The sequence below is a fragment of the Dreissena polymorpha genome, chromosome 16 (genome assembly GCF_020536995.1).
Source record: "Dreissena polymorpha isolate Duluth1 chromosome 16, UMN_Dpol_1.0, whole genome shotgun sequence".
NCBI lineage: Eukaryota > Metazoa > Mollusca > Bivalvia > Myida > Dreissenidae > Dreissena > Dreissena polymorpha.
This window is the reverse complement of record NC_068370.1, coordinates 25,487,766-25,514,744: the sequence shown is the minus strand read 5'-3', so window position 1 is coordinate 25,514,744 and position 26,979 is coordinate 25,487,766. Positions and strand designations below refer to the sequence as shown.

General features: G+C 35.8%; 2 protein-coding genes and 1 long non-coding RNA gene across 3 annotated transcripts in view; 2 read left to right on the top strand and 1 right to left on the bottom strand.

Moving 5' to 3' along the window:
- LOC127862426 (midnolin-like) overlaps window positions 1-12,684 on the bottom strand; it is a 46,723-nt gene extending 34,039 nt beyond the window's left edge. Inside the window, exon 1 of the mRNA XM_052401543.1 lies at window positions 12,382-12,684. Coding sequence (XP_052257503.1) covers window positions 12,382-12,578 — 197 coding nt within the window. The 5' untranslated portion in view covers window positions 12,579-12,684. The remainder of the gene's footprint in view (window positions 1-12,381) is intronic.
- The window catches only part of LOC127862434 (uncharacterized), a 112,316-nt gene that overhangs the window by 49,540 nt on the left and 35,797 nt on the right, over window positions 1-26,979 (top strand). The gene's annotated exons all lie outside the window — the stretch shown is intronic.
- LOC127862419 (uncharacterized) overlaps window positions 1-26,979 on the top strand; it is a 99,610-nt gene that overhangs the window by 43,280 nt on the left and 29,351 nt on the right. The gene's annotated exons all lie outside the window — the stretch shown is intronic.

The following is a 26,979-nucleotide window of genomic DNA, read 5'->3' as shown; positions in this document are numbered from 1 at the left end:
TACATTATAAGAATTTGAAGTTCGATCTTTTTCACAGCACATTTCTGTTCGGTTATTGCGTAAATGTGTCATTTAAAACTAAAAATTATCTACCAATCAGATTTCAACTGCAGGGGGCAATTTTTATTTTATCTTCCATGTGGAGTTTTCCGTTAATGACGAAAACAAACAAAAGCAATAAAATATGGAAAGGAAGTCAGTTCAAAAAAGAAAAAAATCATTTTATTTGATGCCCTAATTATCAGTTTTTAGTTGCCCTCCACATTCAAACAATCTCTTACTACTGTAACACTCTTTCAGTGCTTTTCTAGCCATTTTGGGAAAAGGAGTCTGGTCAAATTGGGATTTTTAAAATCGATAAAATGTAAAAAAATAATATTGACAAAATGGACCAAATGCAATTTTTTTATAAACAAATATTGACACATTAGGCAACCCAGGTCGCAGTGAGGACGCCATAGACGCCGGAGCAATGCAGTAAGGACGCAAGAAGACAGTGAAGACGCCGAAAATTGCTCAGGACGTGAGCCCATGGGGACCACTTTAAACATGTTCAAAGTGGTCGCCAAAGTCCGGCATTTTTACAGCGTTCTGTTAAGGACGAAATAGTCGTAGTAGGGACGTGGTAGGGTGACTGTAAGGTTGCCATGGACGTTGTGTGGTCGCCGCTCAAACCCACAGAAAATGATAATTGACTGCAAGTCGACCGTTCGGCGACCTTATTGTGACTTTACTACGTCCTTTGTACGTCTATTGCGTCCTCAGAACGACTATGGCGTCCTTACTGCGACTTCATTTGGTCCTTACGGCGTCTACTGCGACCCTACTACGACTGGCGTTCCTACTGAGACCCCAGTGCGTCATTAGGGGCATATCAAGGACGCTGTGAGGACGAGCAGAACGCCATAAAACAGGATGCTGGTGTGACGGGGAAGCGAAAAACAGCATTTTTACCGAAAAAGTCATTGGCCTCCTTAATTACTACGACATTCAGAAATTTCCAGAAACACAGTCTTAGGTCGCCGTAAGGACGCCAGTTCGGTGTGACGGGGCTATTACTATTTATAATTTTCAAATTAGGAGAACACAATCATATAAATTATAGAATTATCCATATTATAAAATTGAGATTTTATAATCATTAGACAGTTCGTTCTAAAAACAACAACATTATTTACCACTCTGATATACTCTTGACATGTTTGAAGTCCCATAGAAAATTACATTAAATGTAAGACCTTTCTTACCACGTTCAAGTTTCGAATGCTTTTTTTCCGACCTTAGATAATGACAAACAGCAAACAGCATAAAACCTCTGGACAGTGTGTGAGGTACTTGCAGGCTATTCTTATACATGTAGTATGCTCGTGCATATAGCCTTAATTCACTTTGCTTCTGTGCTGAAAAGGGGTATAATATAATGTCAAAGGTAGCAGTGTCACTGTGTTCATGGTCACAGACTGCCTAGTATAATGCAGAGGTCTCTGGTTTGATTCCCCTTATGGGGATCTTACTAAGGATCTACCCCCCTAAGACACCAAGTACTGGTTCTACCCTGGAAATGGACTTGAATGGGATCACAATATGAATATAAACTTGTTAATCTAATCAATTTTAATTTTCAGCTTCGAAAGATAAATTACATTTGCCTCAATTGTCTTGAACAAGTTTCGAAAGAAAATTTCAGTTTCAATTTCCTGCCTTACAAATTAAGTGGTTAAGTTTAGAAAAAACATTTAGATGCTATAAACATAGAATCATATTTGTGTGGCCTTTGGTTTAGCAAATGCCAGAGCCCTCACAGTAATTCTTGTATGTGTTAAGTTGTAATTGACAGTTGTATTTTTTTTTTTCCTAAAATAAAACGCCCGCTAGGTTACCTGACAATTTGTTAACTTCAGATGTAAACAGAATGTGCTGAGGAATTCGGAATTGACTAGATTTTCATTCCCATCAGCATCAGTTTTTTTGTAAGGTCTGGAGGAAAGGTGGCGGGTTGTGGTTCATGGTTTTATTCTACCTTGTTATAAAGCAAAAATTAAATGATTTGACACATATTCTAAACTAGATCTAAATCAAACTTGGTAAGATTAGTACTGTGGAATTACATGTATTTACAAAATTGCCTTTAAATAAGCCATTTTGTCCAAGTTTATTAGGCCACAATTAAAATATTGTTGGTTTGCCCTTTACCGACCCTAAATTTTACAGGTGGGTAGGTAGGTAGGAAAATTATTTTATTTTATTTGAGAAATTATATTTTAAATACACTAATAGTCAATGGATATTTAAAACACTGTTATTAAAGCACTGTTGCAGTGTACGAAGCCCTATGTAGCTTAACATTATCTTGTTTGCTGTTTCTTGCATATATTAATATCAAATGCATGCTTGTGTGTTATTACATCAAATATGTGTTCATTATATGATGTTAATTGCTCAAATGCATTTGTCATTATTTAACTGCCAGACAGCTTTTATTTTTAACTTAAACCTTTCCCTTAAATTGGGCTTAATTAGCATGCAACAAGACCGGTTAGTGCATAGTCTCGGCATGGCAAAGTAAATTCACGAAAGGGCAAACTGAACATAAGCATTAGTTCTTCTTGAATGCTCTGAGCTTTTATGAGTACATAGGTACAGCTCAGAGGGTCAATAGCTGGGAGTTGTATTATTGCAACTAACATAAGCATGAAAACTTGATTTGGGGAAATAAATTAAGCGCGTTAGTTTCAGTTTGTGGATATATTAACGCTTTAAACATATATACTTGAGTGTTGTCGATGTATTAAGCTAAGAGACATTAAAATATTAAATAAGTTTACCTTTAAATATTCATTTCACTAACATGCCATTACAGTAAACTGTTTAGATTGGCACACAATATAAAGCAGAATATGCACATGAATCTGATTAAACACAGATCCACTTGCATATAAATCTAATCATGTTTGTCTTTTATTTTGCATTTTCGAACGATAATCCTGTAACTGTTAGATGTATTCTTCTTTGCGAGTAGACTGCATTTCAATTTTCAAACACTTGTTCTGTGACATTCAGTTCATACATTTCCAAAAAAAAGAGTTTTATTTGTATCTTAAACGTATGCTCCATCGTAGAATGACACGCTCTTTTCATTAATCCATACTAATTATATGATGTCCGTCGTAAATTCGATAGTTATTTGTCCTCGCTGAGCATCGTTATTTCTTTTTATTGTCCGCCATCTTGGATCACGTTAACAACCTGTGTGCAACGAACGTAAACTCGTATATGTCCGACTACTTTCGCGAACCAATAGTTAAGTATGATGTCCTTCGGCCATTTTCACGGAACACCGCTGATCGCGATGCTGGTTATACATGCTAGCATTACTGTCTATTCTGGGGCATATGAAATTCCAACCATCGGAGCAACCTAGATCGGTCAGGGGCGATAAGAACGGACAGGGATGTAAATACGCGCACGAATAAATATTGCAGTCGGCTCTTTTATGATCGGCAAAAAAACAAAAATAAAAAAAATACCTTTTCAGAAATCGCAATAAAAAATTTTGGGTCGGGGGGTAAAAAAAAGGTCAGTCGGTAAAGGGCAAACAAACTTAATTTTAATTTAGGCCTTATTATTATTAATCATAATGGAGCTTTCTTCGAGAGGGGACTTAAGGCAATTGAAGATGAGGAACATTATATATATATATAAAATCCTTACTTCTAGTATATTGTGTTAATGATGCAATATATTAGATGTTTTATTTGTGATTCATATTTTATTATTAATGTGACCCGTAATTGGTTTAATAAACAAACAACTCTTATATACCTTTTGAGCTGGGATAGGGGGCCAAATTTCAAACTTTTTATTTGCCCATTATAAATTCCATACGCAGCATTGAGTTAGCAGAAGCAGACATACACCAGAACTATAAAATTACCTGCTTAAAATATTGATTTCACAAGAAACAATTGTCTTTGGTTGATTATTGGTAAAGGTTAATTAATTGGGAGATGAGATATCTCTATCGGTTTCACCACAGCTCTGACAAGATAGGCCCTATATCTGGTTGTTTGACCTTTATAACAAACCACACGATAAACAAGATGAATGGATTTTCAACCTTTATTGCTTTATTGAAAGTGGCTGCCGCAAACCTCAATACAAGTATCATAGCCTATGAGACGACAGTTTGTTTTGTGTTATGAGTTATTCCCTGGAATTGTATGATTATGGATGACCTTTGTAAAACAAATTGAAGAAGTGAAGAAATGCTTACTTTTACTAGAGATGAAAGTGGATAACAGACCAGAGCAAAGCTGGTTTTTGTTTTTAAAAAGGTAATGAGGAATTTGGTAGGCTACATGTACATGTATATTGGTCTTTTGTCTAAGTGCTCCCATTAAGTTTGTATGTTTCTACTGGGCTATACAGGATAGACTTAGACTATTTGTAAGTCAATAATTTATACATGTACATAGATTAAAGAAATATCAAATGAAAAGTTGAGTAAATGTCCCAATACAATTTTTTATATCTTACAGTACGATGTACATGTATGTAAAGATACATAAAATATCTCTCAACACATTTAAAAAAAATTGCAACCATTTAACTGTCAGCATTCTGATGTTTTTTTCTTTATTGATTTATCAACGCATTCTGATATTTTTCTTTATTGATTTATCAACATTTCAACATGTCAAAGACCACTCTAATCATGCATAAATTATCTCAAGTATAGACTGTACTTGATGAAGTGCAATGTACTTGCATTATATCCAGTGCTTTCCACAGGATTTTTTTCAGACGCCCTGGGGCCGTTTGGGGGGGGTACTTATTACCTTTTCCTTCGCTACACATTACCGGATAGTCTCGTATATTCCAGTTTAAAAAGCAAACTCTGGTAAATATTTACGATAAAAGTGCAGGAGGACAGACAGACAGAAAAACCAATAGACAGGTCCATGGGTATACGTGTTACATGTATGCAAACTGCTTTTTCATAAATACTGGGGGCTTATACTAAAATCAGAGGGGGGTAATTATGTGATAGTCAAGATGGCGACATCCATTCCAAGGTAAGTATTGTTCGCCGTTTTATACCCTTTATTACTTGTATTACTTTTTTAAATGTTGCTCACTTTCCAGTCATATCAGCAAGGAAGTTCAACAAGCCTTTATTTCGTATTAATTATTATCTCTTTATCTCAACTTTACTCACTGCGAAATTTCTTTGCAGGATGACCTAATTACAGCTACTTTAAGAAAATTTGCAGAAGGCAAAGTCTAGATATAAAACGTATTTCATTTACTGATATGGCTTTTGAGTGGGCATCATTTAAAAATTAAACAAAAGTAATAAAGGGTATAAAATGAAGAAAAATAACTGTCTTGGCAATCTTGACTGAAAATGCAAAAATAAAGGCACATACAGTTTTGTTATACAATCATGTACATGTAAACAAGAAGAACATTGGAAGACATTGCTAAAATACAAACATCTCAATTCAAGAAATACATGCAGAATCTTTTTAAAATATATGTATTTTCATAAGTCATGGAGACAGATACAATGTAACTTTAAGTCTCTATGACATTTCTGCAATCTTTGAGATTTTGTATAGCGGTCATGATAAAAAAATTGGCTGAAAAATAACATTTCCTGTAAGATTATATTTATATCAGGGAATGGAGCCTATTGGTGGAACTAAATGAATAATTTGTAAAAGACACTACACTTAAATGTTAAAAAGGTGCATTGAATTTTTTCTTCAGGCAATCAAGGTAAAATACCAGAAATCAAAATGCAAAAGGCGTGACATTTGCCAAGTCTTGTTATAAGATATACTATCAAACGGTAAAACATCAGGGATTCAACTCATGTCGGTCAGTATATGAAATGAACTAAAGGGTAATGATAAAAAAAATTCTGATAGTCAAGACTAAAATTATTTCCGCAAGAAGTCACATTTTAAATTGAATTAGTATTGAGAATGCATTTAAATTTCATAAAGTAACTTGTATAACCTGTATTTAGCTTTTTAGTAATGCTGATTATTACAATCTTCAGATGTAAACGTATCATGTGCTGTTCAGACTGAAAATGCACCAGCTTTTATTTTATTATATAAAGCATTATCAGCACTGGGCATGAATCAATAGTATGGTAACAGTTGTTTCTTTTAATGAGTTTTTAAGTGTTGTGAGTTAATTGATGTCATTTGAAAATTCAAAGGTTGGCTGAGGTGGGGTATATTTGACTGGTTGGAGTATCTACATGTATTGGAATTGAAAAAAACTTTTCCTCACTCTTGGAAAATGGGGCTAAAAGCATGTGCGGAAAGTGTCATCCCAGATTAGCCTGAGAAATTTTTACAGGCTCACTGAGACAACACTTCCCGCTTTTATGGTTGTTTACTTAAATTACAAGGAAGTCTCTTCTAAACCAAGAATTCAGTCTAGTTGGAAAGTGTTGTCCCAGATCAGCCTGTGTGGACTGCACAGGCTTATCTGGGATGACACTTTATGCACATGCATTAAATCCTATTTTCCCAAAGCGACACTCCAAGTGAAAATGCAGGTTCAAAGTATAAGGAAGGATAATTTTGGGATACTGGTTATTGTAAGGATAATAAATTGGGTTGTGCTCTGAGAAAAGGGAGTTAAATGCATGTGCATAAAATGAATACCCAGATTAGCCTGTGCAGTCTGCACAGGCTAATCAGTGATGACACTTTCAGCTTCACTGGATTTTTGATAAGCAGTTACTTTGATAAAAGGAAAAATATCATTAGAGCGGAATGTGTCGTCACTGATTAGCCTGTGCAGAATGGACATGCTAATCTGGGACGACACTTTTTGCACATGTGTTAAACCCCCTTTTCACAGAGCGCGGCTCAATTTTAAAAGGGGATTGAGTGTCATTTAATGGCAGTGGGACACCATTTTCCTTTTTTTGTGAGTAAACTTTTACTTTAACAAATTTTCATATGATTTGGAGATTTTATTTCTTTATAGATTTTGTTGAAAGAATGGCAGTTTGCTTTAAGCTCTTTACTCTAAGGAAAAGATTCTGGCTTTCGAGTAATTTGAAAGTTCACCATTTTGAACATATGTTTCATAGTTGAGTGATCCATCTTCTGTAATACGGTAAGGAAACATAAATATTAATTAACCAAGATGAAATAATTTCCCCAAAGACACAAGCTGTCAAGAAGCTTAACAAAACATAGATATTGTTAAAAATTGTGACATAATTCAGAGAATTAGTTATCGCCCACACACCCACACATGTTGAAGTCTTTACTGGAAACTTACAACCATACAATTGCAACAGATGTCAAACAGTAGGCCATGAATCACCATTTTTGCACACAAATCTGCAATCTAAAAAGGTCATTCACAGTTAAATTTAGATAACATTTGATAATCTACCCTTCTCAACAATCAATTTATCATTCCAACATTTTTAAATAAATGCCACTGTACCCAAATTTAAACTCAGTGACGCAGTTAACATATGTGACTGTTCTATCTACAGTTCTATATCTGAATAACAATTGATCCCTTTCAAAATTGCTTTATATTATGGCTGTTACATGAAACGCATGCTTATAAAGTGGACACGTTCTGACGTAGAGTAGGTAGTTAGAACCCAGTCAAGCAGCCGAAAAACCAATTTAAGTGCTTGAAAAGAACATAAGAGAATACCGAGACTGTTTACACTGCTGACGTCAAACTGTTAAGATCTAATATCACCAGGTACATGTAGGAGGGCCGCCCTATAACTGCTAATAGTAAATGAGTCTCGCTCTACGAAAACTGGGCTTAATGCGTGAGCTTTAAGTGTTATCCCAGTTTACCCTGTGCAGTCTGCACAGGCTAATTAGGGACAACACTTTCAGCTTTAATAGTAATTTTAATTTCAAGAAAGTCTTCTCTTACCAAAAATCTACATAAGGAGGAAAGTAACTTCTTTGATTTAACTCTTTCAGTGCTGGAACCGAATTTTGAAGGCCTTTGCAAACAGTTTGGATCCAGATGAGACGCCACAGAGTGTGGCGTCTCATCAGGATCCAAACTGTTTGCTATTCTGATAGTATTCTTTGAAAAAAATCGAAGAAAATGCTAATTTTAGAAATTCTGCAGATGACATTTTAGCAGACGACAAATTTCCCAGCATGCAAAGGGTTAAGAATAAGGCTAATCTTGGACGATACATTAAGCGAATCAATTAAGTCCTGTTTTCCTAAAGCTTAAGGGTCAAATCAATGATCTGTTACTTGCAGTGCAAATAATTATGAAATACACCCTAGCTCCTACCCAGTGAAAGGATTAATACCAATAAACCTTGAACTTATTTCGCAATATGACTATGTGGGTTCAAGTTTCAAGCCCCCATTGTTTTGCGTTTCTAAAATAAAATATTTTGAAACATTTGTTTTTTGGTAACAGGCAGACAGAACAAACTGACATTTAACGTAACAGAAATGAACAATGACATCACAAAACAGCTGACAATAATGAAACATCCAGCATAATGTAAATAAGTCATATCTGTAGCATTTCTTTTTGTATGACTGATCAGAAGATGAATAATCAATTAAAATGTCATTAACGGCGACATTTCTCATACTTAAAATAGCTTGATTGGCAACATCTGAAGTAACAATTGCATGACGTTTACCATACAAAGATAGAACAGTGAAATGTTAATCACACGAAAATATCCTTCATTATACATTATAGCCACAGGATTTCATATCCTTCATTATACATTATAGCCACAGGATTTCATATTTGCGGTACCTGAGGAACAATGATCCCAAATTGTATTAAAAAATACTTCATTATTCATATTTCAAGTGATAATGTCATGTTTGTTCACGTATTTTTAATTGTTTTGCATGAGCATTGTTTAAGACATTATTAACATACACCCTACACAAATGCATTTAAAGACATCTAACAGAAACAGTATTGATTGTGTCTCCATTACACACACAAAATTAAGGCCTGATCTTCATTCATAAAAGTGTTCAACCTCAATTAATGTAGCAAACAATGAAATTGCGAAACTGTATAGGAAGAGTAATAATTGTTCCACACATTTATTATCAGAGAACACCAACTACAAACATAAAAACTACAAACATAAAATAGTCAGACATGAGTTTTCCGACAGTGTAACTTCCATTTTATGGAATATTATGCATCAATAAAATTAACTGAAATCAAATTATGAAAGCAATATATGTGGAAAGTGATGTACATTTGTTTCCCACAAAACAAGCCAACTAGAGCATTCTGGGAGTTTAATGATTATAATTACTTAGTTATTAAAGTAAAACAAAGATTACAATTTTTTAAATAAAAATGTACCTAACAGATCCCAAATCCTGCATCTATGTGTTAATTTATTTGTAAAGTAAAAGTAAGAAATTTCAACAGTGTTCTACATCCTGGGATTTAAATAGTCAGTGACATGGAAATGGTATATAATATATTATACAATATTGCAGGTTACTTTTTTAACTGAGAGACATTTTACTGCACTCAGGACTGAGGATTATAGAAGATTAAATATACACTGTAAATCCAATATCTGGCGTTCCGTTACAACGCTGAATCCAATATAACGGGTGAGAGTCTTTGCTACCGTTTTTTCCCCAACCTCCCTGCATTTGAACTCGAGCCTTTTCTTGAAATTCAAACATAACAACACAATCGCAATAATTAATGAATAAATGAGCTCAGAACTTATCATGCCTATCCGTTTATAACCCCGTCATATATTGAAGTTACAGTTTATACCGGTTTTCATATTGACAGGCCTAACACAAATTTAATTGCAAGAAAAAACAAAACAGTTACACATTTTTCAGATGTATTTTTCAACATGGCTTAAAAATGTCAAATACAATGATAAGTCTGTACTGGTAATCTGGTAAACCGTAATTGAATTAAAATTATTTAGTGAACAATTTAAGATTTTTTTAGTGCTTTACTTTCACTCTCAACTAAACAAGAAACAACAGAATCAGAAAAAAACAACGGACAAATACACCAACACCATCCATATGATGTATGACACAGCAATACAGCAAATGATGCTGATACTTCCTTACAGCCTTGCAACATTATGGATAATCAATACAACGTCATACGAGCTTCTATGACTCCCACATCTCTATTGCTTATGAATCACAGCAGGAAAAAAAGAATGTTGCCATGGAACGAAAAACAACAACAAAGCTCTGACGTGTGATGTGCTTGTTTGCTGCAGCGAGGGCTGAACTTTAATGCTGTCATGATGACCAACTATGACTGATCTATAAGACGTGCAACGTTATAATGACTATGTCATGATGACATAAAAAAAATTAACAACTCAATGGTTCTCAACAAAACAAGGGCATGTTGCGATGACGTCAAAAAGCAAACAAACAAGATTTCTTGTTTGTTCCTTTTTTGACATCATAATACAAGTGATTTGTTGTTTGATCGCTTTTTGATGTCAATATACAATTGTTTTTTGTTTTCTTTTTTTGTGACGTCAATATACAAGTCATGTACAATGATTGTTTTGTTGTTTGCATACTTTTTGACGTCAATGTTATTGTACATGCACAATAGTTTTGTTGAGTAACATCAAGAAAATGTAGTCCATTTATTAAAACATACTTAGAAAAAGCCAGTTTAGGCCAAATGAATCTTAAAGCAAAATACATCATAAAAGAGTGCTAATTTTTCTACGTATATTTATTTTAAACACACTAGAATAAAAATGTATACTTTAATTATGATGAGCATATTTGCTGAGACAGCACAATTTTTAGTGCAACCTTTTTTCTGTGTAATTTAACTAATTTTTGAATTTACTACGTGCACTGTTAAAATTGTAACTGAAGAGCCAGCAAGATATTATAAACACAAAATTTTGGTGTGAACATTATTTCAATGGTTACAAACGTATTTATGTAGCACATGTCAAAGCTATACTAAGATTTGTTTCAACAGTGTGGCTCTGTTTACTAACCAGTAGTATTGAAATAAAATCCTTCCTTTCTAGGATTGCTTTAGATTTTCCTGTTAAATTTGGCACGACAGAACAAATCACAGTATAGAACTTAAACATCTGGTGCCCCTTTAAAGGGATGTTTTCACGCTTTGGTAAATTGACAAAATTGAAAAAGTTGTTTCAGATTCATAAGTTTTCGTTTTAGTTATGATATTTGTGAGGAAACAGTAATACTGAACATTAACCATGCTCTAATATAGCCATTATATGCATCTTTTGACGATTTTAAAACCTAAAAATTATAAAGCGTTGCAACGCGAAACGATTGAATAATTTGGAGAGTTCTGTTTTTGTCGTTAAATTTTGTGAAACTACGAAGATTGCTTATATAAGGTATAAAATACGTCAAGAATGTGTACTCGGCGGAATAGCTCAGTAGGCTAAAGCGTTTTTACTTCTTGACTCTGGCAGGACTCCAGGGGTCACTGGTTCGAAACCTGCTCCGGGCAATGTTCTTTTCCTTTTTTTATTTTTTTTCTTGATTTTTTACTGGAGCTTTTACGATCCAATGTTTAAATTTATCAATATAAAGCATTTAATGAATAAGTTAAAAAAAATGCCAAAATCTGTGAAAAGGCCCCTTTAAGTTTTATGTTCAGTGTCATGCATCATAATGAAAACAAGTTGTTTATTGACTGATAACAGGGATTCCAATTGAAGCAGAAACTTGCATCATTTTGATGCAAATGGTATTGAAAGTAAATTCAATAATATATCATATATACTACAAATTGTTTTCAATTGCATAGTTTTAGACCAAAATGAATGCTAAACAACAATTATAGATAATTTATCTAGCATGCACTCACAAAATAAATGTGTGCTTATGTATTTTCACACCTGAAAATTTCATAGGAGCCTTTAAATGTTTAAGCACAGTGTCAATGAACTTCTTTTTTTCAAAATATATTGAAATCCCTGTTATTTATATGGATAAATCATGGACAAACAGTTCAATGCTAATGCAATTGTATATATATTTGTGCAATGAAACAAACCCTGTATTGTATAAATTATGGCCCGGGCTTCAATTTGCATCGTTAATGAGAAGTTTTACAACTTGTCTTTATAAGAAATTCAAGCATTATCTTTTAAATTGCAACGCAAACATACATCAGCATTTGTTAGTAACGTTAATGAATTCAAAGCGTCTCATGCGTGGATCCACCGCGTCACGCCATTTATGGACGCTACCTCTTGCACGCGCTTCACTCACGTGCAAAGAGCAAACGATTAAAATGCAATTAACGCGGATACAAAAAATAAATAACACCGCACTTAGCAAATCATGAATGAAAACTTACTTGTCTTTGTGTAGGAGGCTCACTTTAGCTGGTTGAATACGAAATCGCCTTGCAATAGCGTATTTTAATCCAAGCACAGATTCCAAACTTGAAACCGAAAGTTGAAAATGCGTCCCTGTCGTAGTTGCAATTGTTATTCGCACAACGTGCATCATTTTATATGATTTCCAACACATCCTATGATTCGGGTTGTTCATTCCTTAAACAGAAAGTCTCTACAAACTGTTTGCACGTTAGCGTAATATACGATACACTATAGCTCACTACAATGACAGATGCGTGAGTACGTTGTACGCATGTGAACCGCATATTTCTACTGTTATCATTCTTAATTCAACCAATCAGATCCCGAGATGCAATGGATTCGTCCAATGGGGAGATTTACTTGTTTCGCAATGTCAACATAAAGATTTGTGTGCTTCATTGCGCCTGTATCTAACATCATTGAAACTATTTCGAAATAAAACATAATTTGCATGTGGAAATATTGAATATTTTAAAGAATACACAGTTTATTGACAAAACCCAATAGTACGAAATACATTCTTCCCTATGTTTAATGTCGTTCACCGAAAATAGGTCATCCAATTTCGCATTGACGTCAATGGCCACGTGATGTTGATTTCATTGAATGAAAATCTCGTCTGCAATCGAAGTCGCTGGAAATCGGTTAACGCTAAATTTTAAGGCAATCCACAGATGACTGAAACCCGTCATTGAGCGAAGCCGTTCGATATTCCAATCGTTTAATATCGCATCATCACTATAATTGAAAAATACACGCGTAATTGAGTGTGGGAAAATAGTAAAACAATAGTTGTCCCCCTTCACAAATACGACGTGTACTGTATCGTGTTTCGCAATTTATCATTTATACGAATGATTCTAATTGTGACTGACTAAATTGTTGTTATATCGTAATATTTACCCCTTTTCGATGAACAAACAACAACAACAAAAACCAACAATAACAAAACAAATATGATGACACACTACGATGTTTTCATATTTTTAATCTTAATTCTCGTCGAACCAAAAGGACTTCAGAAATATATTGTACATTAGACTTACATTTCCATGATATTGTTCAAAACAGTCTTATGTTATTCATATTATTTACGCGTGTTCTGCAATTTTTTAAACCGGCTGTCTGGTCAGCGCAGCTGTTAATTTGGTACACGCACTTTTCATCTAGTGAACCCGGGTTCAATCATCGTTCCGGGAAGCATGGTCGTTTGGTTGATGGTCACCGAAAAACAACCGAAAATATATGTTTGACCATATAAATATTTTCGAAATCAGTATTATTTTTATTGAATGAAAAAGTATGTTTGGCGTCCGACAGTTAAGAAAATATGCAAATGGCTGCAATTCAACATGGGCATCGACTGTAGTAGCTACGACGTTGCGTGCAACTTTGGATAATCGGCGGATTACTGCTTTAAAAAGCCTTTTTATTAGAAAACAGGGCTTAATGTATGTGCGTAAGGTGTTGTCCATGAAAAGAATGTGCTGTCCGCACAAGCTAATCGGGGACGACACTTTCGCCTTAAGATCGAGTTGATCTGATCGGCAGTGGGAACCCAGCTTAAACGAAAAATACCATCAACGCGGAAAAAGTCCTCTCTTATTAGCCAGTGCGGACTTCACATGCTTAAGCCCAGTTTTCATCGAACATGGCTAAACTAGAACTGAAACTTAATACAATAGTTATGGTTTATGCCTACGTATATGACTGCGCGTTATTGTTTTTCCAAAAATAACAAGTATACTGTAGTCGTGTATCATTTGAGAATTGCGGATTACTGCTTTAATTTTTACTGGCACTTATGAAACTACATTTTGTGGAAATAATTGGCCGGGATTGTTTTATACATGTACCGAGGGATCAGTTTGTTTGTTTGCAAGTCTAGCGACGTCAAGGTAAGTACATCTCCACCGAAAAGTCTCGAATTTACTGATCAAGAAAATGTCGTGTACAAAATTCAAGTGAGTTCTCCGGTTATTGCTTAATGTTACAGATCGTATTTATTATTAAATATAAAACTATATTGTGTTGTTTTATTGTTGAACCAATTTCTAAATATCGTTTACTTTAAATGAAAATCACGACTTGTCTATGAGTTCATAACGGTAGTTATTTTAATACTTATTGTACTCGTTGATTAGTTGTTTACTAGTATTCGATTTATTCGTTAAGGTCGTTTTGCTCTAGGTTAGATAAGTTCAGCTCATCTATTCCATACAATTGCACGTTTATAATGTGTCTAATACTCAGATCACTCATCCCTTTTCCCGTGCACTGATATGTTTAATGTCGATCTCGTGAATCGTATGATTGCTAAAGTCATTCGATTCTTTACATTCAAAGAGTATACATCTCTTTGTTGTATATTAATGATATTTATTACCATTAATAAATATATTACAGGTAACTATGTTTTAGTATTTTCACAATGTTTCGTTGTTAAATTGTATTTTGTATTGTGTGTATTGTTAGTATTGTTTGTATTTTAAGGATCACCGTCGGATCAAGCATTACTTGTATTTGTGTATTGCTATATTTATATACATTCGATTCTTTACATTCAAAGAGTATACATCTCTTTGTTGTATATTAATGATATTTATTACCATTAATAAATATATTACAGCCAAACGAATTTATCCTCCACGATAGAACCTCACGGAAACCCACCGGCAACATTAACAACGGTATAGTTATGATTTTTTCAACTCCCTTGGGTAGACAAGCAAAAATTGTTCTTACCTGACACTCAACTCTCACTTTCGGTTCCGGGACATATACGCAGCCAAACCCTGGTAACTGCTCCTGCTGCCGGGCGAAAAGAAGTGAGGGGACTGGTGCATTTCGTACGACCACGTTCCTAAAGAGGAGACGCGGCGCCGCAAATGTTGACTCAAGCTCATTGAAGAGAAATGATGAAAGCACACAGTAGAATACGTATCCACAGATCAACTTCCACGCAATCCACTGCCAGTCTCCAGGGTTGATACGACAAATTATATCGATACTTCAGCTCATCCATCGTTCAAGTAAGCGACAAAGGGGACGCCATAGGGGCATTGAACGTAAGAACACTCCATGCATGCGACAAGTTTCACGAGCTGATGCACTAGCTGAAGCGCTACCGCTGGGACATTACTGGACTAGCCGAGGTCAGGTTTCTAGGCTTCGAAAAAAACATAAAAAGACGGAGAGCACAAATACGGTACCGCGGGGGGGATTCTAAACATCACCATGATATTGTTTTAATCGTTAGGATGGAGGTAGTAAATAGCGCCACCAGTTGCAACCCAGTCTCCAACTGGCCTATTTCAATCTGTTTCTCAGCTCGACCTGACAATATCATCAGCACCAAGGTCTACGCACCAGTACCATACTACGAAGACGAAGTGATAGAACAGGTCTATGAATAATTAGAGCGCATAATAGTCAAGGTCCCAAAGAGCCTAATTGTCCAAGGCAACTGGAACGCCAAGGTTGGACCAGAAGCCTACCAAGACTGGTCATGGCCAGTAGGTATATTTGGCATAGGAGAGACCAAAGACAAAAGGTTGAGACTTCTTGAGTTCGCCAAAAACCACCAACGAACCCAGGCCAACACGCTGCGCATAAACAAGCAATACAGAACAGCAACCTGGCACGAGAAAAGGGAAGGGGGGGAACAAGCCATGGGTGACGACCGAGACCATGGAATTCTGTGATAAAAGAAGAAAGTTGAGGCATGATAAGTATGCAATCCTGGACTCTATTACAGAATATCAGACAACGAACAGGCAGGCGAAAAAGTACTGGAAAGAGGTAAAAAAAAAGGAGTGGATAAAGGAGAAATGTATCAAAATTGTAAAAGAGAAGACCACAGACAGCATTTAAAGGGCCAGCATCCTCCTCAAGACTACCAAGACCATAACAAAGACGAATAAGCCCAATGCTTGTGTTATAGAAGACGATAACGGGAACCTTTTAACCGAGAGAAATGTATTCCTGCAAAGATTGACGGAATACTGTAGCGACCTCCATAACTATCCGCTTCAACCAGATCCAGTCTCCTTCAGAACCATTCCGAACCAGAAGATGGTGACGAAAGTCCTTCCATACTTAAGGCAGAGGCTGAGGAGGCAGTGCGCAGTCTGAATGCGGGGCAATCTTCGGGATTGGACCCAGTCCATTTTATTCCGTGCACTTAGGAGATGCAAAGATTGCTGCAATTACGACACTATGCCTGAAGATCTTGTAGGAGAAGAAGTTGCCAAATTAGGGAACCCTGTCTCTGGTCATCCCCCTACCAGAAAAGGAAAACTCAACCTGTGCTAGAATAATCGCACCATTAGCCTCGTCAGCGAGTCCAACAAAGCCATGCACCATCCTTAATCGATTTAAAAGTAAGGATTGAGAACTGAAAAACAGAAGAATTGCTGGTTGAGGAGCAGACTATATTCATAGCTGGGCGGAGCACAGTGGAACATATCTGTGATTGAAGAGTCATGATTGAAAAAAACCTGAAACGCAAACATGAGCTCGTCCACATCTTTATCGACGGTAATAAAGCTTTCGACCGTGTAAGGCATGATGACCTGTGTCAGCTTCTGAGAGGATTCAAAATTGACGAAGGTCTGGCGAAAGTCGTCCAAGAAGTCAACGGAAACACCATCAGCGAAGAACTTTCAATAGACGGAAAGGTGACTTCTTAACAACATTAGTGGGCATCCGTCAGGGATGTCAGGTTTCCTCTTTTCTGTTTAACATTTTCCTTGAAAAGATGATACATGAGACCCTCAATATCACCACACATCTATCTCCGTCAGTGGCAGAACCATCTCCGAGTTGAGAATCTCAAATGACATTGACCGCTTTGTCGGCATCAGCTTTTAATACCAAAATCTCACCAACAGACTCTATGAAAGAGCGGTGGTATGCGGGATGGAGGCCAGCACGGTGAAGTTGGAGATGGTGGTGATCACGGTCAACACCAGTGCAGATATCACCATGGGCGATGAGAAGCTAACGGAATTGACCAGCTTCAAGTAGTTAAAGCAACCCTGTATAAAGATGGTTTCTGTAACGCTGAGGTCTGTAAAAGCTTCATCAGCTTTCACACCAAGTAAAGCCTCTACAAGTCCTTCATAGTCCCCATCCTATTGTAAGGCTGCGAGATCTGGTAGCTTCACGCGAAGACAGAACGCAGGATGAAGGCATTCGAACACGATTGTCTCCAAAGACTGCTCCGCATTTTTTTATGGAGCACAAGACCAAAGAGTACTTTCGGAACATGACTTGTTGACACACAATAGCCCCTCCTGGCGTGCGCAAAACGACAACAGCTAATTAGGTTTGGACGCGCCATCATGGACGACTCTGTGCAAGACTGCTCCAAGGCATGCTTGAGGGAGGTTGCCGTCGCGGCCGTAAGAAGAAAAACTAAAGAGAAAGACCATGTATGTTTTTCACGCGAATCCTGTTAATGAAATCGCTCTACCTAAAAAATGTCTACAGATAAGCTACAGATAAGCTACCAGACAAAAGCCTTTCTTCCTTGCAAGCAATTCTAGTTCGCGACAAAACGTTCGTACGTTGTTTATAGAATTATGCGACCAAAAATGAACGCAATTCGAGAGTGATTTCTGGCACCATTATGTCCAAACAGACACCGTAATGCTGTGATAAAAGATCGTCAAACAGTTTCATGGCGGCAATTATACAAAAGCAACAATTCGAACGCGGTGGACGGTGCGTTCATACTTCCAATACTATTAAATAGTATGGTTTACAGGGGTGGTTCGAGGATTTTTGGTTAGTGGGGGGGGGGGCGGGATAACTCCACGATTTTAGTGATTTTAAAGGCTTTGACAACCACTTCGTTAAGGGGGGTCAAGGGGGGCAAAGCCCCCCCCCCCCCGGAAGCTTCACGATTTTAATGATTTTGAAGGCTTTGACAACCACTTCTCGAGCATTTCATGCCTTATATACTTTCATTAAAGTACCTTCTTATAATGCCAAAAAAGTTAATAGTTTATCGCTTAGGTGGTCCAGGGGGCGAAGCCCCCCCCCACCCCCCCCCGGAAGCTTCACGATTTTAATGATTTTGAAGGCTTTGACAACCACTTCTCGAGCATGTCACGCCTTATATACTTTCATCAAAGTACCTTATTATAATGCCCAAAAAATGCATAGTTTATAGTTTTGGTGTTCCAGGGGGGGACGAAGCCCCCAGGAAGCTCCACGATTTTAATGATTTTGAAGGCTTTGACAAGTTTAAATAGGTGATTTAGATCTAGTTAAGTGTGAAACATCAAAGGAATTGACTTTACTTTGGCGATTTTAAGGGGGGGGGGGGCGGACGCGGCGTACGGTTTAAATAGGCTATATCAAGGAAAAAAGCCCATGTTGCGAAATTTTAGGCCCATGTCGAAACTATAATTCAAAATAAGGCTTTTATTGTAAAACTACTTAGGAACATCGGCATGATTTAGTCTAAAAATTATTTGCTTGGCAAATAAAAAATAAACAAACACATTATGCCTGTTAAAAAATTCAAATAAGGCTTTACTGGATCACATGATTTTCTAATAAATGAGCACATACAATTGGACGAGATCACGAATTTTTATTTGAAAGGTATAAATACCGCCGGTAATGAATGATCTACGCTATTGAATTTTTAAGTTATCTGGAATTACATTACTTGATAATCTGATCAACTTAATATGTTTTATTATGTTGCTCGAATCAATAATTGTACCCAAATCATGAAACTGAAAACACGTATAAAACCCACTTGTATTTATGTTGTTTATGACAAATGTACTATTTGTTTACATGCGCGCTAATATCTGGTGACGCAGACGGTATATTTCCATACTTACGCGAATACAATAGTCACGTATGTGCTTCGCCTCGGAGAGTCAAACTGTTAAAGAATGCAACTACGTGTACGATAATAACAGTTTTGTCAAGGAAAGCCTTACTCGCGTATAGCGTATTGTGCAACCAATTAGCGCTGGAAATCTTCCCATTTTATACGTTTGCCTATTACTTAGGTAATTTCACTCCACTTCATATGTGTGTTGTGATATTTCGCAAAATTGGCTTTTTACACCCAACATTTCGGCTTCCTACTGGAAGTGAGTACGATGATCTGAATGTTTATTTATTTTTTTTATTTTTTTTCACACTCAAAAGTGTTGTGATTGAATCTGGGCCAAGTGTGAGTTTTTGGCTCCCTTAAATCCGATAAATCCCGCCCAAATGCTATTTATTTCATGGACAGTTCAACGGCGCTAAGCCCAGTTTTGTTTGTTTGTGTTTGCAATGTTTTTTGTCTGTGTCTTAGTGTATGAAAATGGTCCACTGACCATTATTAAATGGAATTATAGTAATAGATTTCTTGCTGATGCACTCTTTCTTATACTATAATTAGAATTTTAAGCAGAACACTTTTACCACGTCTTCTGTCGTATTGTTACATTCATGTAAAACAAATGCATTGAACACAGAAGATTACATGCAATCGCATTTTTCACCTTGTTAGCCATTGGTCATACAATGTTCGAATTTTTTCAGCTAGACAGGTATCTAAGTGTGTTATTTGCAATTCCACATCTCATCGTCAGAAGGACGTGTTTCATGTGGAATATATTTTCAATCTGTTTCCAAGTTACTTGTATACAAAGCCATTCTCTTATAGGAACACACGTTATAGGATAAAAACAACAGCAAAGACACACACCATGAATATATTAAAAACGACTTGAAATACACTCGTCTTCAATACATAAAACATCATGAACAGAAAAACTTCGCCCAATTATGAACCGTTCATGCTCTGTTCATGCTGATGTTTACCCAGTCACAATACTGTCACATAAACGGCGTCAGAGAATGAGATAAGCTGTTCCATCACCTGCCAATAAACCAGGAACTACAAATATATCATGAAATACTTTTCTATTGTGCTAATAGGAGCGCTTTTGTTTGATTAGTTGTTACGTTAGTCACTTTTGTCGGCAAACCCGATTGACAGGTAAACATCATTTACCCACGCGCGGAACTCACGCATCATCATGTATCTGATTATCAAAATCGGAATTTCTTTATCTACGACCAATCGTCGGAAGATGAACTATTCGACTTCAATTTTAATATTTCTAAATATGGTTTGGTTTCAAAACAACATAAACATGTACGTTGAAATCGTTACAAAACATAACATTAATGTCACCTCCCCCATTGTAATCAATTTATAGGTATGATTTACGATACTGACGTATTCAATTTAACTAGACTATCCTTAAAACACTTTAGAACTCATGTCTTGATATACGGTCATTGTTAACGTATCTACCTTCATTGTAGTCATTAATACGGTCGTAAACGTCAAAAATGTACTGTCAATGTACGCCATACCAAGGGAATACCTGCGAAACTCGCTTGACGTCATGCTGTTAGCTGTTTTCGCTTGCCCATAATAAAAATAGTTCTCTCCTTAACTAGCGTGTCGTCATGTTGTTTGCCGTTCGTGCATGCCCATGGATAAAAATAGACCGAAAAGAACTCCTTTGATGGATGTAAGTAATTGAGACGAATTAGTTAAGGTAAACCACTGTCACGACGTGTTTTTATATTTATACAGTATGATTGGTGATGCTATTGTCGTCAATATCTATTATTGAATTAATGTTCTTTTGCGACAATAATTTCATAAAGCTAAGAGATTGACATACTTCACCATTATTTTAAACGTATATACATATCAAAGTCTTTCACGTCTGATTGGACGGAACAAAATAGAAAACATTTTTCTTATCGTATTTATGTCACGCATACAAAATTTGACATACCAATACATAACTGTCATCAGAGGTGACAAAGACGACTATTCGTGCTTTGAAAGATGCAACTAATACTACCTAACTCACGCATAAGCCATTTTATCTATGTATGATTCAATGATATTATAGAGAAAAACAACTCATTATTCATTAATTTCTTGATGATTCGTCATGTATAATGATTTGGCTATTCGTCGTAGGTACAAATCTACAAAATAGTGGACCTTTCCGAAGGGCGTACATCCTTAATGGTGCTCTACATAACAAAGATTGTCAACCATTTTTTTTAGATTATAATTTGACACTTCTTGAAGAAAAAAAAACCTTTCTTTTTTGATAAGTTTGTGTATTTTTATCAATTCGGATTTCCAGTTATTCATTCGGGCTCAGTTCCCCAGCATTTGATTTGCTCTTGGTAAAGGTCAAAACCTAGGTTACACAGCTACATCAAGGTCAAAACCTAGGTTACACAGCTTCGCCAATGTCAAAACCTAGGTTACACAGCTACGTCAAGGTGAAAACCTAGGTTACACAGCTACGTCAAGGTCAAAACCTATGTTACACAGCTACGTCAAGGTCAAAATCAAGGTTTCACACTACGCCAAGGTCAAATTCTAGGTTACACAGCTACGCCAAGGTCAAAACCTAGGTTACAATTATACGCCGAAAAAACAAAATGAAAGCATTCCGATTGGGAGTAAATAACTTAAGTGATATTTAATGTTGATTTGCCTACATGTGATCGGTTATTTATTTAAATGTATCAGTGCTTCGCCTGTATTGACATCATTAACAGCAGATGAGATCAGATAGGCAATTACAAGAAGACAACTTGCAGTTTCATCACGCGATTTCATTTTGCTTGACTGGGAAAAGTACTTGTGACGCGCAAATTGGGAAAAACTAAGCTAACAAAACCCTGAAATTGAGAAAATGGGCGCAATGTAATCTTCATATTGGGATTTATGGGTCTATTTAAGTGCTTTGTACTGATTTGCACAAACCACTCTAAATATTCGTTTAATGCCTTTTTGCTGAATTGTTCAGTTTCAGTATTCATTTTAATTGTTCACTTGCAGATAATGCACGTGAATCGAAATTGAACAAACTTTGTTCCTTAAAGGATTTTTCGGACTACAAAATGAAATGGTGTATTTTTTCCTCAATTGAGAATCCCACACATTTCGGTTTTTGGTTTTGTATCTTTTGTATGGATTTCGTCTCGACTCTATCACGATAAGCATAACAAAGTCATTTACTGACATACATAATTTTCTCTCAGCAAACAAACACCGGGTCATTGCGCATATTAGCTTCTTAACATTTACCGATCTAAGTTGTTTACATCGATTTTTATGTGTGTTGTACCAGTCGCGCGATTACGCCTTGAGTATATTTGTGTTGAAATTTATCAATGCCATACTTAAAAGATATGACATACTTCCTGCTGATGCAACGATATTTTCACGATGTCTATATTGTTATCATAACAAATAACACATTCTACCCTGTTTAGATGTAGTGCTTATATGTATTTGTTGCCAAATTGGGTGCGCAATATAAATCATTTACATACATCAGTTGATATGCCAAATGTTGACCTTCGTATAATAAACGAATATAGATTAAGAAAACGTCATAAGATCACAAAATCTGCCAATAGTTATCTTGCTGATATGTTAATAAAGCTATTAGTTTATGAATCAATTCAAAGACACAAATACAAGTAACTGCCAATGGTGACACAGATGATCTTAGTTTCACAAGGATTGTTATTTTGTTGGGTCAACACACCCCAAGATATTGTATTGGCACACACATGTGATTTACATTATTCGTCATCAACACAAATTTATAAATCACGATTTTTCCTTGACGATGTGTGTCGTCACTGCCTGCGAAAGATGACGTCAATTTCTAGGTAACCAGTTCACAGCGCATTCTTGTGTTTTGTCTTACGTATTGCTAAGCAGCGGTTAATCCGATGATCCGGCATCGTCCTCTTTGTTTGAAAATACACTCAAATGAACTTGGAACCATTTTACAATTCGGAGTGTTGTATCACACTTCACCTGCAAAAAAGTTGTAACAATGTTTGCGCATGTTAAGACGTATAGTAACCAATTAAGTTTCGCGGTGCAAAATGGTTTTAAAATGACGGATAGCTAGTTTAGAAACATTAGTTATCACTAATTACTATGGCAGAAGGTCGATTAGTCGCAATTAAATATTGAAGTTCCACGTGTGTGTTTAAAAGTTGGACTTATAACAATGTAAACCAACTAACGATTAAAGTGTAGGGCAATCGTCGAAATCAGACCAATTCCTTTGCCAGTACATGTACATAACCATTTACTTCCTGCTCCACGAGCTAATTTCATTACCACAAAAAGGGGACACTGTGCATGCACGTGAAAGTGGACACTATATTAAATATGGTGCATTTCAATCAACTCGTTCAGTTTATTATCTGGAGATACATATCACGTTCGAATAGTCTGATTGCTTAAACCAACGCACGGACTGGGTGCGAACTGAGTCTATCGATGTCTTGTATTAAGCTTTGTCATCATTCTTCACAAATCCGATTGTACTTATTGCTCGACCGTTTCTGTCGCTTGCCAGCAACTTGGCATCGTGGTGAGCAGAGTTAATATAATGTCCATATTCTGTGACAAACTAATTAACATAAAGAAACTTAACAGCAAAAAGGATACCAAACTTTATATAATTGCGTCACTGTCGCCGACTTGGCTCTTATATTTACAAGTTCTATCCCTTCCAAAATCGTGCGACGAAATTCTTACTTCTTTGATTGTTTTTCACGATGAACTTCACTGCTTTTGTATTGCTCATTTAATGGATTATGTTTAGCAGCGGATATTATACGGGTTGCTTCGTTAGTTATTACACAATCAAAACAACATGTTGCAATATACTTTCATTCTGCTGATAAATATTTATATTTCGGTTTAAAACTCGAAATTACACGCTGCTAATGAATACGTGAACTAGAAACATATGAACGTATATTCCCGCCTTTCTTATAAGAAAGTACATCATTGTCTATGCTAATACCTCTCTGCATTCTGATTACAAACCGCCTTCTACAGAAAATGTGTTTGATCTAGTTTGTACCAAAAATGAACCTGATATAAGGTAAAAGAGATTTACATAATTCGTCATCAGCACAAACTAATCAATAACGCTTTTCTATTGACATTTTTTTCTTTACACTGCATTCGGAGGTTGACGACAATATTGATGTAGAGTGCGTTCATTTAGTGTGTCTTACGTACTTTAACCAACGGTTAATCCGATGATCCCGCATCATCTTCTTTGTTTGCCTACATACGATGAAATTACCCAAGAACCTCTTTACACTCAGGTGTATTGCATCGCATCTCACTTACTGAAAAGTTTTTACAATCTATATTTCGAACCATGGTATTCTGTTACGCGATTTTGAAATGGCGAATATTTTCGATGTATAAATTATCCTTGAATTGATAAAGCAGTAGGACAAATGGTCGCAATACAAATAAGACGTGTCAGAACAATTAAACCTACATCTAAGTACACTTAAATACATAGAGTTATGGTTAAAGGTCAACACAACACTGTGGATATACGTGCATAGACGATGTTTTAAATATTGAAGTACAAATATTTTGCTTACACAAGTTTACTTAATAGTTAATACCATTTAAACAATCGACAATTACGGTTCGTGTTAAGGCTATCGTAGATTTCAGAACACGCCCTGTCCCAGAAAATAACCATGTTCTTTCCGCTCCGTTAGGAAATTTACAAGACAGGTAACAAGAATGTAAACTAGGACAACATATTAGATAATTTGCATATCATTGAACCCATTAATTTTACAGCGTTAATACAATTACCAGGTTTGACATGTCTGATTGAGTAAACCAATGAGCGGGATGGATGACACCTAAGTATGTCGATGATTATTATTTGGCTTTTTAAAGCGGGTATATACGATCTTGTCAAATATTTAGTAATAAATATAAAATGTGTAAACAACTTATTATACATATATTTCAATATAAACTAAAATAAAAGTTAAGAAGAACATGTGCCGAAAAATGCTAAATAAGCCAGATAGTTGATTCTGAAATCGAAAAAGGCTGTACAGCCGAATTCGCCAGCATATATATCATGCATGTACGATGTGAATCTAAATTTAGTTTAACGGTTCATTTGAAATTTCTGCAACGATATCGATTCATACTACACATGAACACTTACAAAAAAGACGAATGCGTCGGTTATTGTAGGAAAATAATTACGAATTATCTTCGTCACAATCGGCTCGGGGCGCTAATTTGTATTTGCTGTATTTTATGAAATTCGTCTTAAATGTATCATTTTTCTTGCATAGTGTGTGTTATTATAACATATTTGTTTCAATATTTTACAATTCAGCACATATAAAAATCGTATATACCCGCTTTAATCAATCGTTTAACAAATTAACAGCATATAGCGATTTAATTCTTGTACATTTTTTTTTTACAATTATTGATAGACCGTGTCTATTGCTTCCCAACGATAATAATTTCCATATTACATGACAAAATGGTAAACATCAAGATCACCAGAAAGGATTTTGAACTTCCTATAATGTGTCAATTTTGCCTAGTTGGCTCCTACAGTGGAACGTTCTACCGCCCCTAAGACAGTATTACGTAATCTTTACAAGTGCGATTGTTTGTCACGATGGCCTTCACTGCTTTTTATCCATGGATTAGGTCTAGGAACGGCTATCATACGGGTTGCTCTGTTATTTATTACAGAGATACAGAGTTTTAAAACGTACGTTCTGCTTAAAGCAGTGTATGTTTCAGTTTAAAGCTCGAAATCAAACGAGGCTGATGATACGTGTGATAAAATAAAAATAAACTTACATGGCGATGATGCTAAAAATAAGACCCTTTAATTGTCGAACCGAACTTCCTATCTGCATACTTACTAGAACCCGTCTTCGACTGAAATGGTGTTGTATATACAAGTAGTGTGTAAAAATATCATGAACCTGATTATATGACAGCCTACTAAGCGTGAGGTCGCAGTCTTGCATCCTCTTTTATTTTCCCAATTTACAAACCATATTGATATAGCATACGTAGTAGCATCATAAATCACGGACTAAATCGCAAACCGCAGAGGCTATTAATTATATAATATGTTGAATAACAAAGCAGTTGTAACAGCTCTAAAAAATGAGGATAAGACAGATGTATGATTACAAGAACACCAACTGTCACATTTACTTGAATATAGTTTAAATTTTGCTATTGATTTTTCAACTGTTGACCACGATACTTATTGGTAGACCATGGCCATCATGAGAATAATTACTATACTTCCTAGTTTATTGTTATGGTCAAACAGTGCAAATCTCGATAATGTTTGTTCTAGTACATATTAATTGAAATTGGCAGCAAGTGCCAACAGAAAAATATTTGTTTTACTTGCTCGTTTCTTGGTGTTGAAAGTCAGTACAAATCGTGACATACACATTAATGCTTCATAGTTTCTTCATATTGATATACAATGGTAATCGTCATACTCATTGTTATACTCTCTTGTTTAAATCGTGTTAGACATAGTAATATGTGATAATTATTGTTTTACTTTATATTTTCTTTTTTTAAGCAGTGCAAATCGTGATATTGTTTGACGCCCTAGTTTGTTGATATCGGTAGTTACTTGTTGTACTCC